The sequence below is a fragment of the Leishmania infantum genome, chromosome 32 (assembly GCF_000002875.2).
Source record: "Leishmania infantum JPCM5 genome chromosome 32".
Classification (NCBI taxonomy): domain Eukaryota; phylum Euglenozoa; class Kinetoplastea; order Trypanosomatida; family Trypanosomatidae; genus Leishmania; species Leishmania infantum.
The window spans coordinates 7,501-21,314 of NC_009416.2; the positions used below are offsets into that span (position 1 = coordinate 7,501).

The following is a 13,814-nucleotide window of genomic DNA, read 5'->3' on the forward strand; positions in this document are numbered from 1 at the left end:
AGTTCACTAGGTGGCACAGATGGGTTTGGTAGGAATTGCTGCGATTCAGCACGTAGACGCGGTACATGGAGAAGCTCAGCACAAACAAAAGGAGAAAGTCCCCGACTACCATATACTGCCGCATCTCATCGGCAATGCTCTCGCGCCGACTGAGGCGGTAGTACCAGTCTTTCTTGAGGGGTAGCATGGACGGCCACGGCCAACTTCCGTACGTTGGGCTGCCGAGGCGGCGCACTGCGGTGAAGCGGAGCATGGTTTATCTGCGTCGTCGACGTTGGTGTTGCACCGTTACTCCCTTTCCGCGGGCCCTGGTGAGTGCGCAATGAACAAAGGAGCTGAAGAGAGCTGTTGGCAGCTGGTGACCTGTCGTGGTTGACAGCACGTGTAGCCTTCGCCGGGGTTTCTCGGGGATTCTCTTGGTTGGCGAAGCGACAAAGGAGGAGAAAGTGGCACGTTGTTGGAAACAATGGAAGGAGAAGCGGCGACCTGACAACGGGATGCGGACGATAGATGAGAGAGGCATGATGGCATCTCGTGAAACAGGTAGGGCGAAAACGATGTGGCCCACCCGCTAGCTTCGAGGGTCAAAAGCGGCAGTGGTGCGCTGTCCCCTTGACGCCATCGATCTGGTTACGAGTAGCCGCTGCGAATAGGTGCCCGGAGCGCCGGACACCCATTGAACCGGACGTTCGCGGTAGCATTCACGTGGATCGGGGAGATATGTTTATCTATTACGGGGGAAACGAGCGATAAAGCAAATCGCAGCTACTGCTCGAGAGAGCGAAAGGGGTCCGCGAGAATGCAAGCAACACCGGCATCCATGCAGCAACAGCTTCACACTTCCGTGCTCTTTGTCTCTTCCGTGGCTCCTTCATGATCCGGGGGGAGGAGGGGGGTAGCATGTCCACCGCGAAGGGGAGGGAGCGCATGCACCCAGGAAGTCACGCAGGAGCACAGACGCAGAAACAAAGATGCACACAGTCTCATCAACAATTTTGGCAGGCACACTCGCCGCTGACATCAACGCAGAGAAAAAATCGGAGAGACTTGCAAATAGAGGTTCTCAATCACGACAAGACAAAAGAAAAGTCAATGATGTCACGCAGACGATTTCTGTCTGTCTCCTTCGTCACCAACCCCTTTCCAAACTTAGGAATTAAGACTCAATGAACTATGGTTACCTGGAGCAAAAGGGCTAGGCAGCCTCCTCGGTCGCATGCACCCCTGCCGTCTCCGCACCCTCTGGAGCCTTTGGTAAAGGCGTGTTAGCGCTGTCGTCCGCCTCTTCCTCTTCTTCGTCGTCGCCGCTAGAGAGCACCAACTCGCCCGTCTGAATGTGTGACTCGTACTGGCTTTTCAGCGTCTCAATGTGGCGAATCTTGTCGTCAATGGTCGCTAGCGACAGCGCCGGATCGACGTCTATCATCTGGAAAAGACGGATCTTTTCCACCGGGTGCTGCAGAGCACGACCCTTCTGGTCGTTCACTGCGGTGCTCGGCTTCGCTGCGGAGGTATTCTCCTTTTGCTTCTGCTGATGCTTTTGTTGCTTCTTTGCAGTCTTGCCCAGAGACTTGTTTTCCGACCACTTGCTCTCGCTCACCACCACACAGCCTGCGGGTGCCATCTGAGAGGGATCAAAGTGTGCCGCAGCTTCGCGCCTCTTGCGGTCCTCCTCGTCCAGTTGGACCATCATCTTCTTCTGCTTCAAGTACTGAATCAGCGTGGAACAGGCGCTAATCTCCGTCACGTACGGGTTCTGACGCTTCGCCGCTCGGACACGCTTCGCGGCGATCTTGTGTGCGTTGCGTCGTTCCTCATACTCCTTTCGACGCTTCTCGCGCTGCTGCTCGAGCTGTTCAAAGTACTTCTTGCGGGCCTCTTTGTTCCACGCGTCCCACTCGGAAGAGACCTTTTCGCGCTCCGCACGCAGGCTGTCCATGCACTGCGTGATCTCCGAGACACGGGTGCGAAGCTCGTCGCATTGCTTGTACACGTCAGCCCGGTTGGTCCCATCTGCCTGGGCCTCCTTGTCCTTTGCACGTTTCTTCTGCAGCTTCTCCTCGTATTCCCTGTTCAGGATCCCGATTTGCTCGCAAATGGCGTGGTACTCCTGTTGAAGTATCACTTCCTGCTCCGTGATCTGCTTAATGGCGTCAGCCAACGGCTGAAGCCGGAGAAGATGTGTCTTGGCGTCCTCCAGCTTATGGAGACGCTGCTGGTTGCGCCTCTCGGCTCCAAGGCCGCCGCCGCTGCTCTCCATCTTGCGCATCATGTAGTCGATCGCCTCGTCGATTTCTCGGACGTTCGTGAAGCCGCCAACCTCTGCCTGCACAGCCCGCAGCTTGTCAGAGATCTCACCGCGGTGCTTGCGCAACTTAGCGATTTCAGCGTCTTGAGCCGCACGACGGTCCCGCTGAACCTTGCGGCGTGCATCGATCTCATTCAGTTCCTCGAAAAACGCATTTCGCTCCGCATGGCGGGCCTGCGTCACCGCATCGTTTTGAACGGAGCTCTGCAACTTCTTGATTTTGTCAATGAGTGTGCGCCGCTGCTCCGCCAGCGCCGCGAGCTTCGGCCCGTAATGGGCAATGTTGGGTCGCGTAGGAGCGCCGGGCATGCTCTGCCACGGCGCCTTCTTTGCCGCGGGACGCGCGGGGGTGGTCTCCTCCTGTGCTGACATGAATTCAAGGGAAGTCAAGTGGGGATCGATCGACCTTTCCACGAAACCAATGCCGTTGCCTCTGTGTTTGTGTCTGTGTCTGTGTCTGCTTTCCCTTCAAATGTAAAACTAAGGCGTGGAATGAGCAAACGTGCTGAAGCCACATGGGGTTCCCGGTGCCAAGGTACACGGCAGAGTAGATGTGCGGAGTTGAAAGGCAGGGGTAGATGTAGAAAACGTATATGGAAGGCGTAAAAAAAAAGAAAAACTCATTCGTCCCAAGCATACGGCGCGAAGCTTCGCAGTTAGGTCCACGTCGAGCCGCCTCCCCTCCATCTGCAAGAAGCGGTGTGGAGAAAGGAATAGTTCGGATGAAGCCACGAGCCTTTCAGGAAACATGTTGTGCCACTCGGCATCCGTGAACGTCTCTGCTTGCTCTGGCGAGCGCTTTTCTTTTCCCTCTGCTCGAGCCCCTTGCAGAGCTGTTTATGAGAAATTGAAAAACGAGGCGACGTTTCTTCGGCTCTTGTTGGTGTTCATGTTTTGCCGGAGGTCCGTGAGAGAAACGTCATAATCGTAACGGGACGCACAAGAAGAAAATGCGGAAGACGTGCGATTTGACGTCCCCACTAACCATCCGGTGTGCATGCGGGATCAGCATGTGAGAAGGAGCAGGAAACCTTGGCGAGCAGGGTCGCAGGCCCCTTAACGAGACATTAGAAGGCGAATAGGAGGGATTCTCATGCGCGAACACAACATCCTGGACGCTAAACGAGTACTGGAAGACAAGAGCATAAAAAAGTCAAGATGATAAGTTTGAAGCAGCGTACAGGATGTATATTTGTGTCAAAAATCCCGGAAAAGCGAGAAGAACAGCACAAACGAAAAAAAAAGCATATCCGAAGAATGACGGAAGTGAAGAAGCATAAGTCAGCTGACCAGTTGAGAAGAGAAAAACAAAAAAGAGAGACAGCATGGCAGCGCAGTCGAGTACACCTGACCGAAACGGTGGAGGTGAAGGGAAAGGTTAAGGGTCCTCACGATCCACGGTAACGAGCAAGGGGAACAGAGACGAGGGAGAGGAAAGCGAAAAGGGGCGGCGAAACAACAATATAAAAAAATCGTTCTCAAAAACGGCGAAGAAAAAAAAAGAAAAATTCGAGAAGAAAACCCGGCATGCGCTGCCACTATCTCGCACCCCTCCCTGACACATTGGGAGTGCGTGTGTCGACGTTGTGTTCGCTTGTAGTGTAGGGGAAGAGATAAGAGCGTGCAGGGTCTTGTGAAGTCAAACGTCTAGGGGGAGAAAAAGAGAACAGACGAAAAAGCAGGTGATTGGCACCCTAAGTTAGGTGCAAATGTGTGAAAGCGTTTTCAGGGAAACAACTTATCTCGGCGTATGCTCCGGAAATTCGCGAGTGCGGTTCCCTCGATCTTCATGGTTTAGCACTCTTTCGGAAACCAGTCAAGCTGGTCGTGAAAGCACGCACTCATTTTTTTTCTATTTGCGTGTAAGTGAGCATGTCGTGGAGATGAACATCCGCTAACCATGCGTTCCTGCGTGTGTTCAAAAACCACAGCTTGTAAATGGAGGGGGGCTACGTTCGCCGCTGTAAATCAACGTGAACGTATACAGCCATAAGGAAAAACGCACGCATACAGTAGAGAAAAAGAGGAAAGAGGGAGGCAAATGTGTTCGTTAGCCAAAGAGCCGTGGGGAACGCTGAAAGAGAAAATACTGGCACACGCCAGCTGGAAAAGAAAGCTCACAAAAAAAAAAGAGTTGCTCCTTTCTCTCTCGTTAATTCTCTTAATAGCACATGTCACCGGGGACGGCTTGCAGGGACGCAGTGAGGTGTGGATCGGCGGAGCACACACATCATCTACTTATTTGCCTAATGTAGAGGATGGTTTTTGTGTCGTGCATCCCTGTGCCAATGAGACCGTGGGCGATTTTGATAGTAGGCATGCCGCTAGAGCACAGGTCACGTCCACTGAATGAACGCCATCGACAGGTGCAAAAGCTTTCCAGTTCACATCCGTAAACCAAGAGAAAACAGAGAGAAGAAATTGAGGCCAAGTCCAGCAGTGACGAAACTTACATCGGTAACAAGTCGTTGTCCCGTAGGCTGTTCGACGCACGTCGCACATCATCCCTGTCGCGCACACTTAGGGCCACACATGTAACGCACCGGCAGTCTGTTCACTCATCGCACCATAAATGACACTTCTGTTGTAGATGCATATACGCGAGAAGTGGGAGAAGGACGACGAAAAAAAGAGAGTGGAGGCAGTAAAATTGACAACGCAAAACGGGAAAAACACAAAAAAAAAGAAACAAAGGCAAAGGCGTACACCATTCGCGGAAACGGTGAGAAGGAGAGAGACACGCACAGGATGGATAACGCGCACAGAGAAGGCAAGAGAGACATCTGCATCCCCCTCTGCGCTTGTGAGTGCGTATCCTTTTACAGAGAAAAACTACGAACAGAGAAGGTTGAACGTAATCAGATAAAAATCAAGATCGCTAAAGAAAAGATAAAGTTGCACGGTTTGCGATCGCGTTGTTTTCTTCTTTCGATGCGCGCCTTTGTCACGAGACAGGCTACCACTCACAAAGAAAAAAAAAAACTGGAAGAAAAACGAAAAAGGCAGGACGAAAAGAAAAACAAAGAAGCTGAAAACAGTAAAAACCAAACCGAAGAGAGTTCAGAAAAGCACAAGACGAAGCGATGAACCGCTAAACATGAAAGGCGAAAGCAATACGAACAGGGAACACTGCTCGGAAGAGACGGGTGCAGAGATCACCATCTTTCATATACCGTGGTGGTATCGCATCAGCAATTATTTCTTCCACGCGTTAGATCAACGATAAGAGAAGGGAGTTGAAAAAAAAAAAGATGTGTTTGTTTGTATTCTGCCGAGCCTCTTCGGAGGTGCCGACTTATGGGCGAATCAGTGCTTAATCGTGAGAGATGCACATGCAAGACGCAAGCTGGCACGCTGTGTGATAGCCCCATCACAGTATAGAAAAACACAAAGTGGTAGGACTTTCCCTGTCTGCAGAACGCGTTCGTCTCGTGAAAACATAGAGAAAAAAAAGCACAGACACACACGCACACACACGCAAAGAAAGAGTCAGCAACAGGCTCAACTCCGACTCGCAGAGAGAGAACGAGGGAGATGAGAGACATGGAGGCGCAAGAAGCAGTGAAAAAGAGAAATAGCAATAGGTGGCGAAATAGAAGATGCGCGACACGCTTCCCATGGGGGGAAGAAGCTGCGGTCACTTGCTCTGTCATTGTTGCTTTTTCCCCTTTTATCTGCTAGTCTCAGTTATCCATAGGGCACTGTTGGCGAGCTAAAAAAAAAAGAGCGCTGGTGAAAAAAGAAAATAATGCACCGAAAATGGCAAACATACACGGAAAAACTTCTCTCTTGATGATGACGAGCGAAAGAAACCCAGTACAAAAAGGGGGAGAACAACGACAGACGTGAAGTGAGAGAACAATACACGAAAAGCAGGAGAGCGAGATCAAAAAATTTGTAAAGACCGGAGGGATAAAGGAAGAACAAGGAAAAAGGAAGAGAAGGTGCGTGGCACAGTGATCTATGGTGAGGTGGCACTGTCCTGCAGAAAATCGTGCAGCCTCGTGCGTAATACCTCACAGCTGCAGGCCTCTTTTTCGTGTTAGCCCCGTAAGACACTGCTCCACTCTCGCTAAGAGGCATCGTTGCCGAAGGACGCAAACTGTGAGTGCGTGATGAGACGAAAGACGGCGTCGCTGCCTTCATTCACAAGGAAGCACGGCGCTCCTTGCAGAGACGACATGTCGAGCGGGAATGCGGCAAGGGTCGGATTCGGCGACGACGCGGACATCTCGGATGCAGGTGGAAGAGACGAAAAGCAGTACGGGGGCGGCCTCGGTGAAGACACGATGAAAGGCGCACACTGCTGTGGCATAGGTGGTGGCAGCGGAAACTGCTGGGGAGCACTAGCTGACGGCTGGCACACCCTCGGTGTCTTCCCTGGCTGCGTAGTCTCCGTCGACGGCACCAAGGAATCCTTCTTCCCCATTTCGGCCAGCGCCGCCTTCACGAAAGGGTCCTTCGTAAGTGCCTTGGCCACGTGGCCATGGAGATCGGGGCAAGAGGCACCCCTGCAGCACCGTCCGGTAAGCGCGAAGTCCCAGCAGAGGTTGGAGGAGGAGATGAAGTTGTCCGTCAAAATATTCGCCGCTTTGGCCCTGCTCTTGCGCTGCGGCTCGACGTCGCTGACGAGCCAGAGACGGTACTGTACCTCGTACTCGGTGCTACCGGCAGTCACCTCAATGTCTTCCGTGCGGAACTCCAGGTATTGCAGGGCAATTCGTCGCCGCGCCAGTAGTGACAGTACCTGCGCAAACTTCTCAGTCACGTTTGCTTTCATGGTGCGGCAGAAGTAATTGCGCTGCGGGTTTGTATAATACTTGCGCAGGTTGTCAAGCACTTCACGCTTCACGTGAATCTGGTGACAAGTTCGGGGGTCTTTTTCGCGAATTTTGCCGTAGCACTTGCCGAAGCTGTGCATGAAGCAAATGTCGAGCGAGGCGTTGTTGCGATCGCTCAGCCACCCAGCAGTCGGCTCCACGTCATCCAAGGAGATCTTGAACGTGTCTGAGTTCCCTTTTGGCGGACCGCGCTGCGTGGCCAGTGCCTCTGAAGAAACCGGCACAATCTCAATGATCGTCGGAACTTCGGTAATGAGGTCACGCGTGTAGTAATTTTGTCCGAGCCCCGCACCGTTCGCGGGGACGCCGGACTTCGCAAACATATGATCCTGCATTGTGAATAGTAGCAAAACCGTGCAGCACGGCAATGGGGTGAAGATTGATCGATATAAAGAAGCACACGAATGTAAAGAGGAAAAAGAAACCGCGTCCTATCAAGGTGAAAACACACAGAAAGAAGGAAGTTCTCAAAGAAAGATCGAGAAAGCCTTAGCCGGGCGTAAATAACAAAAAAGAAAAACGTACCAAAGAAGGGGGAGCAAACGCAGCACTGATCGTTAAACGAAAAGGGATGTTTAGTCTTCTTTCTTGCTCCTTTCCCTTCGTGTTGCCGGTTTGCTTCGCGAGCAACGCGCCTCTCGTGCCAAGGCAGCCCGAGTTTCGTGTGTCTCTGTGGGAGCGTGAGCGTTTGCAGAGAAGTGAGGACGTGTGTCAATTCTGTGCGTCGGTGCATGCGTTTATCTTTTCTGTCCTCACGCGTGTGAGATGAGAGAGAGATGGAGGAAAGAGCAAAGAAACAAAAACGACGAAGGTGATTCGTGGAGTTGACAGGATTCATTCCATTTCCTAGCCGGCCAACAGCGACGTCAACAAGCATGTTGGATGTGGCCTGGAAGCGCGGAAGCTGATCTCTGCATTCCGTTTTCACAGCGCCGCTGTTTATCGCGTTTTGATGACCTCTACGGGCAGTGCAGGGTCTGCCCCCTCCCTCCCGCCCTCATCCATCACGTCGTGCTCTTTGCCATGTTGCTAGGTAGACCCCGTCACGCGTGGTACGCAGAGTCATGGTTCCGGCGGCCTGCAGGATTAGCGGCGGATTTGCTGTTTTTCAGAAGTGGCCGCGTATGGGAAAAAAAGTTCTCCGTGCATGCATTGCAGCATGAATCGCATGGCCGCGTGCGCAGCCTTTACGGAGTGCAGAGAGGGCCGGCGTGCTGTCTTTGGGAAGGTGTGGTGCTGCTGCTGTTCTTCGCTTTCTTTGGAAATGTTGTTTATGCCTACAAGGCACAGCAAACCGCGCAGAGCCCAGCCGAGTTGATGCTATTTGCACCTGGCGCCCCTCCCCTTCCCCTCAGAGGCTACCGGTGACGACCATCTGCCTCGTATGCGGATGCATGCGTACCGCGCATCCTCTCCCTCACCGTCCTCCTGGGGTTGCAGCCTATGTGAAGGCCGTGCTCTGCGGCAGACGCCGAAAGACGTGCGGCGCAACGTGGTTTATATTCGGTGCTGCTCGTTGGCGCCACAAGCGGAGTTCGCTTTGGGCGCTCTGAGGCAGATCCGCCCACGAGGAACCACAGTGGAGGCCTCGTGACCGTTTTCGAGCAGAGCCGGCGCGTCGCCGCGAGGAAAAGACGAAAATTGTGATGGGGCATGTGCACGACTCGGGCGGCACACCAAAGCCGACCCATGAGCCGTCCCAGCTCTTCCTCCTTGTCAGCTGCTTGAACGAATCGGTGCTCAGCTGGGTGCACGTCTGTTTTCCACCGCAGACCGTTCCCAAGTTGTGGTCAAGCGCCACGCCAGCCAACGCAGACATGTTGCAGGTGCAGGTCTCTTCGTCATTCGAGGTGGCGCTAAGCTTTTCCGCGGCGATTCGGGGCCCCTGCAGAGCTGTCTCCACCGCCTGTCGACCACCCGTCCGTTGGATGCTGTCGATGCAGACCTTCACGTGAATTTCGGAGGCGGGTCGCGCGGCACACATAGGATGGCAGGCCGATGTTGCTGTCACTACCCGCATCACCTCTGGGCCAACAGCCAAGTTCATTCGGGTGCGCTCTTCGCAGAAGCACGGAAAGAAGCACTTGAAAAAGATGACCTTTCCAGATCTGTCACCCCCCCTCCCACACGCACACAGTCGTGGAGCACGAGTTCTCCCGTGGCTGCGCATCCAGACCCACCTCCGCGTTGCAACGCTGCTCATCTGGCCAGCTGTTGACTTGTCGCGGCCAGAGAATGAGGGTGCCGCCGTCCGATACGTCCTTTCTTCTCTTCCACGACGGTGGGGGCCCATTCAAGGAGAGGGGTCGGTGCTGCGCTGGGCACACCATAACGATTGCTGCCAGTGAGGGGAGGGGCCTCGACATCCGCGTCTGTCACCGGCGGCGGAGGAGTGACGCTTTCTGGGAACGCGCGGGGGCACTGGTCGAGGATACTTCCCATGCACCGCATCCGTTGCTGCCTCTCGCTTCTCATCTCGCCACACAGATCGGCAAGGTGCATCGCCTTCCCCTGTGCCGCGTGCAAGGGGGCTCCCTCCGCTCTTCTTTGGCCACTGGTAGGCGTCCATGGGCTGGTTTCGGGCACGGCTTGTAGGACGTGCAGGATGGCCCCTCCTCCTCGTCAGGCTGTGAGAGACGGGTAACCTGCACGGGAGCAAGATGGCGCGTATTCGAGGCGTGGGGAGCACATGCGTGCTCTCCTTCGGCTGCTTCCCTCTGCTCACGGTCACCCTGCGGGGATGCGGGCGCCATCGGTGCGCCCTGTGCCGTGTAGGCGTCGCATTGTGGGCGCGGCAGCTCCGTAAGGCGGTGGCCACCGTGTTTGAGGCGGGAAGGCAATCACTGGGGCTGCTGTGGGGGTACACGCGAGTCGGCCATCTCAAACTCACACCTCTTCCAAGACAGAGCGGAATTCCTGAACGGGCACAACCTCGCTGGCCAGCTTCTCTGCACGCCGCCGAAGAGACGCTGATGAGCTTCCTCACGTTCTCTTCAAGGTGCTGGAGCTCCGAGGTGCGGAGTTCGTCGTAGGCGATGTGAGACGGGGACTCCCTAGGCGCCTTCATTCCGCTCCCAGAGGAGGAGCTGCCTCTCTTCCCTCCTCCTTTCATCCTCCTCAGGCCGAAAAGCCACGGAAGCGGCTCTGGCAGGCGCATACTGTGTTGTCCTTTTCGAGCTGCGTCGTGCACGCACCGGGGAGCTCTTCTTCATTTCGAAAAAGTAGCATGATGATTGCGTTGGAGGTGCAGCAACGCGACCGATTGGAGTCTTCCGAGGAGGGTCTCTCAATGAGTCTCCCGTCATGCCGTCGTGATTCAGAGGTCATGTAGGTCTCATCGAATGCTGCGAATGACAGTGAGGAAGCGATTTTGTATTGAGGGCAACGAACCCATGTGCAGGTGTGATGCGAGCGTGTTCGCATCAAAACGCCAATAGGCCAGGTCCGGCATGTGTGTGAGGGGAAAGTCAACATGTCCTATACGATGTTGTGAGAACGGAACATGATCCCGTACGTAGAACCGTGCTCAGTAGTCTTTTCCGTTCATCAGGGATGAAGCCGATGGCAACGGCTAAGGGCAAGAAAGGAGTACCCTAGAAGAACCAAGCTTTCTCAGCATTCACCACTTCCGAGTACAGGTACACGGCAGTGTATTATTGAGTACCTGAAAAAGCCTCGCTATGCAGAATAGAGAGTGTTCGGTTCTGCACTCAGTCACAAACACTGCGCGCGTGTACCAGTTTACGCTAGTGAACGTAATGATGGCGTGAATCGTCCTTTATACTTTTTCTTCACATGGCCTATTCTGCCACTCCAACACAGGGCAAGCTCCGCTCCACCCACGGCCTGTCACAGTCCCACCCCGCGTCGCGCGAAGAAGCGGCAGGCACGCGGTGCAGCAGTGCTGCCGACTCAGCTATCTGAGCACGGCCATCTGCCCTCGAGCTCTACCCCACCCACCCGCCGCCTCGCCGGCCGCCAGCTCGTGCCTCCCTCCCTTCTCGGAATGGGCGCGGGCGCCGCTGCCCCCGCCCTCCCCCCGCCCGCACACCAGTGGGCGGTGTAGGGGCCCGGGCGGGTTACTCTCGAGACGCGGTGACACGCTGCCGAACCATATGGATGGCACACGCGTGTTCACTGTCGCCGGTCGCCCCGACGCAACGCCCGGCCAGGACCCGACCAACTACATCAGCAGCGATACGTCGCCCGGACTTCCAGCACGGCGCCGGCGCCGGCGACCCTGTCACCACCACAGGTGGTTCGGCACTTCGCAAGGAATGAGGGGGTCCGGGCTGCTTGGCTTTGCCGCCGAGTAGAGTAGTGAGCCCTGTAACACCATGTATTGCGGTTTCCTCCGTCATCAGCGCCAAGAGAAAGACAACAGACGAACGGAAAAGAGGGAAGCAAGAGAACACCGTCCGGACCACTCCAGCGCTGCTTGTATGATTCGCAAAGAGCAGGGGAAGTAAAATGAGCAACAAAGGCGTAAGGGAGATGAAGACAAGAAGTCACCACAACGGAGGAAGCGCATCCAAAAGAAAACGTGCCGAGAAGTGAAGTGCGAGCAATGCACTCAACTGGAAGAGGAGTAAGAGAGAGAGAACAGGCAAGGGCACCAAGAAAGAAAACGAGAAAGGTTGCGGAAGAGGAAACGCCTTTTGGTGGTCGCCATGGAGAATGGCAGGTGCCCAGAGAGAAACGAAGGTACACGCATGACTACGCACGTGTTTGCTGAGAGGGGAGGAGCAGTAATGGGCAGCGCCTCGAACAGTGGCAAACGGGAAAAGAAGACAAAGTGCAGAAAGTGGAAAAGGAGAATAGAAACGGTGAAACGAGAATGAGAGTGAGTGCAGAGGATGGAAAGAAAAGTGGAGGCGCTCCTTCTACAGTTGCACGTGTATATACACACGCGCGGAGTAGGCAGAGTCAAAAAAAAAAGATAAGATAAAGCTAAGGGAGAAGGAATCGAAAAGAATCCTATTCGGTTCCGCTGCCGCAGCTGCCGGTGTGATTGTTGCTGTTGCCAAATCCCTCGTCGCTGCTGTTCACCCATCCGCTGCCGCTCTTGCCGTCGAAGGTGTGCTTTTCGCTCTTGCCGCTTGTGGGGTGGGTTTTGGCCGCGGCCATCTCCGACGCTGGCTCATCTTGGTTGAGGAACGACACGTGGCTGAGCGGATGCGTGCTGTTCGCGTGCCCCCCAGCTGAAGAAGAGCTGGACTCGCGCTGGTGCATCTGAAGCGGCACGCGGCGTCCACCGCTTTCCCCCTCACCGCGCGTCACGGTGAAATCAGGCACCTTGGTGAAATCTCGAGCCGGGTCCGATTGCATACCGCTCTGGAGATTGGCGCCGTCCGTGAGTGTGGCATAGGTAGCATCCGCGGGGCAGATGGTTGGCGGGTGGCCCGCAGGCAGCAGCTCTGGAACGCGAATCGGCACCGTCGGAAGACCCTGGGTGACGTCGCTGACATCGCGCAGTGCGCGTGCCAGCATCGGATCGCGTGCTTGTGCTTTCTTGAGATCGGCGTGAATGTACGGGCAGTCTGTGCTGGAGTCGCAAGACCCGGTCATGGAGAAGTGCAGGCACTGCAGAACAGTGATGGTGCCGGCGTGTTCTGCGTTTGTGTCGTCGGAGAACAGCCATCGCCGGTACGCTGCCTCGTACTGCAGCAGACCGGTTGACGGAAAGACGTCGCTGACGCGGTACTCGAGGTACTGCACCTTGAACTCTTTGTGTGCCCGCATGCACAGCAGCCGGCGAAGCTCCGGGCTGAGCATCGCCTTCACCGTGCGCGTGAAAAAACGCCGGGTCGGGTTGGTGTAATGCTTACGGAGTGCATTGAGGACGTTTGCCTTGATGTGGATCTGGAAGCATGTTGCCGGGTTCGAGCTCGTGCGCCCCACACACTTGCCAAAGCTGTGCATAAAGCACACCGTCAGCAACGGCTTTCCTTCACGGTTGATCCAGCCCTTCGTCGGCTCCACACAGTCCTCGGTGACGGCAAACATCGTCTCATCCTTGCTCGACAGATCCGGTGGCTGGCCGCCACAGGATACGATGACGATAGTGGTTGGGGGCTCAGTTGCTACATCGCGCGTGATGTAGGGTAATGCGGAAGACTCCATCCCCTCTTGCTTGGGTGTTCACCGTCGCCCTCTATGAAAGTCGCAGGATGGAGAAAATGGCGTATGCAGTGACAGCTGCTGAGCGTGCAAGAAATAAGGATGGTGAGACGCAACAAGAAATGGAAAAGGGAACAAATGAACAACAGGAAAACCACCAGCTAATAACGACAATCTAAAGAAAAAAAAAGAGACTGCGAACAGCACTGAAAGCAGGGGTGGACGCTGAGAGAGGAGCGCAGAAACAAAAAAAAGAAAACCGACTGGACGTCGGAAGTTCCACGATACGGCCAAGTGGATGACAAGGCGATGCAGTTGAAGGGGGCCGAGACAAGATCGAAAAACAAAATGGGAACGAAACACCCGCAGCATGCCTGATGCGCTTTTGTTTTCTACAGCACGCGCGGCTGCCTGGAGAGGAAGGGAGGGAGGACAGACGACTATCAACAACTTCGGAGCTTCACCCTCGGCAGGCAGGGAAGCGATCCCTTCAAAAAACGGAGAATGGGGCGGTGAGTTCGCCGATGACTTTTGTGAGCGGGGCT

General features: G+C 54.9%; 4 protein-coding genes across 4 annotated transcripts in view; all 4 read right to left on the minus strand.

The window, feature by feature from the left end:
- The window catches only part of LINJ_32_0010 (conserved hypothetical protein), a gene marked incomplete at both ends in the record, with an annotated part of 405 nt that extends 152 nt beyond the window's left edge, over nt 1-253 (minus strand). The window contains one exon of the mRNA XM_001467646.1: nt 1-253. This exon is cut by the window's left edge and continues 152 nt beyond it. Coding sequence (XP_001467683.1) covers nt 1-253 — 253 coding nt within the window.
- Nucleotides 254-1,195: 942 nt separating this feature from the next.
- On the minus strand, nt 1,196-2,680 carry LINJ_32_0020 (conserved hypothetical protein; the record flags this gene model as incomplete). The annotated part of the gene is made up of 1 exon (XM_001467647.1): nt 1,196-2,680. The coding sequence occupies one exon, from the start codon at nt 2,678-2,680 to the stop codon at nt 1,196-1,198; it is 1,485 nt and encodes a 494-aa protein (XP_001467684.1).
- A 3,700-nt stretch (nt 2,681-6,380) lies between these two features.
- On the minus strand, nt 6,381-7,484 carry LINJ_32_0030 (hypothetical protein, unknown function; the record flags this gene model as incomplete). The annotated part of the gene is made up of 1 exon (XM_001467648.1): nt 6,381-7,484. The coding sequence occupies one exon, from the start codon at nt 7,482-7,484 to the stop codon at nt 6,381-6,383; it is 1,104 nt and encodes a 367-aa protein (XP_001467685.1).
- Nucleotides 7,485-12,126: 4,642 nt separating this feature from the next.
- Nucleotides 12,127-13,155, minus strand: LINJ_32_0040 (hypothetical protein, unknown function; the record flags this gene model as incomplete). The annotated part of the gene is made up of 1 exon (XM_001467649.1): nt 12,127-13,155. The coding sequence occupies one exon, from the start codon at nt 13,153-13,155 to the stop codon at nt 12,127-12,129; it is 1,029 nt and encodes a 342-aa protein (XP_001467686.1).
- Nucleotides 13,156-13,814: the final 659 nt, after the last annotated feature.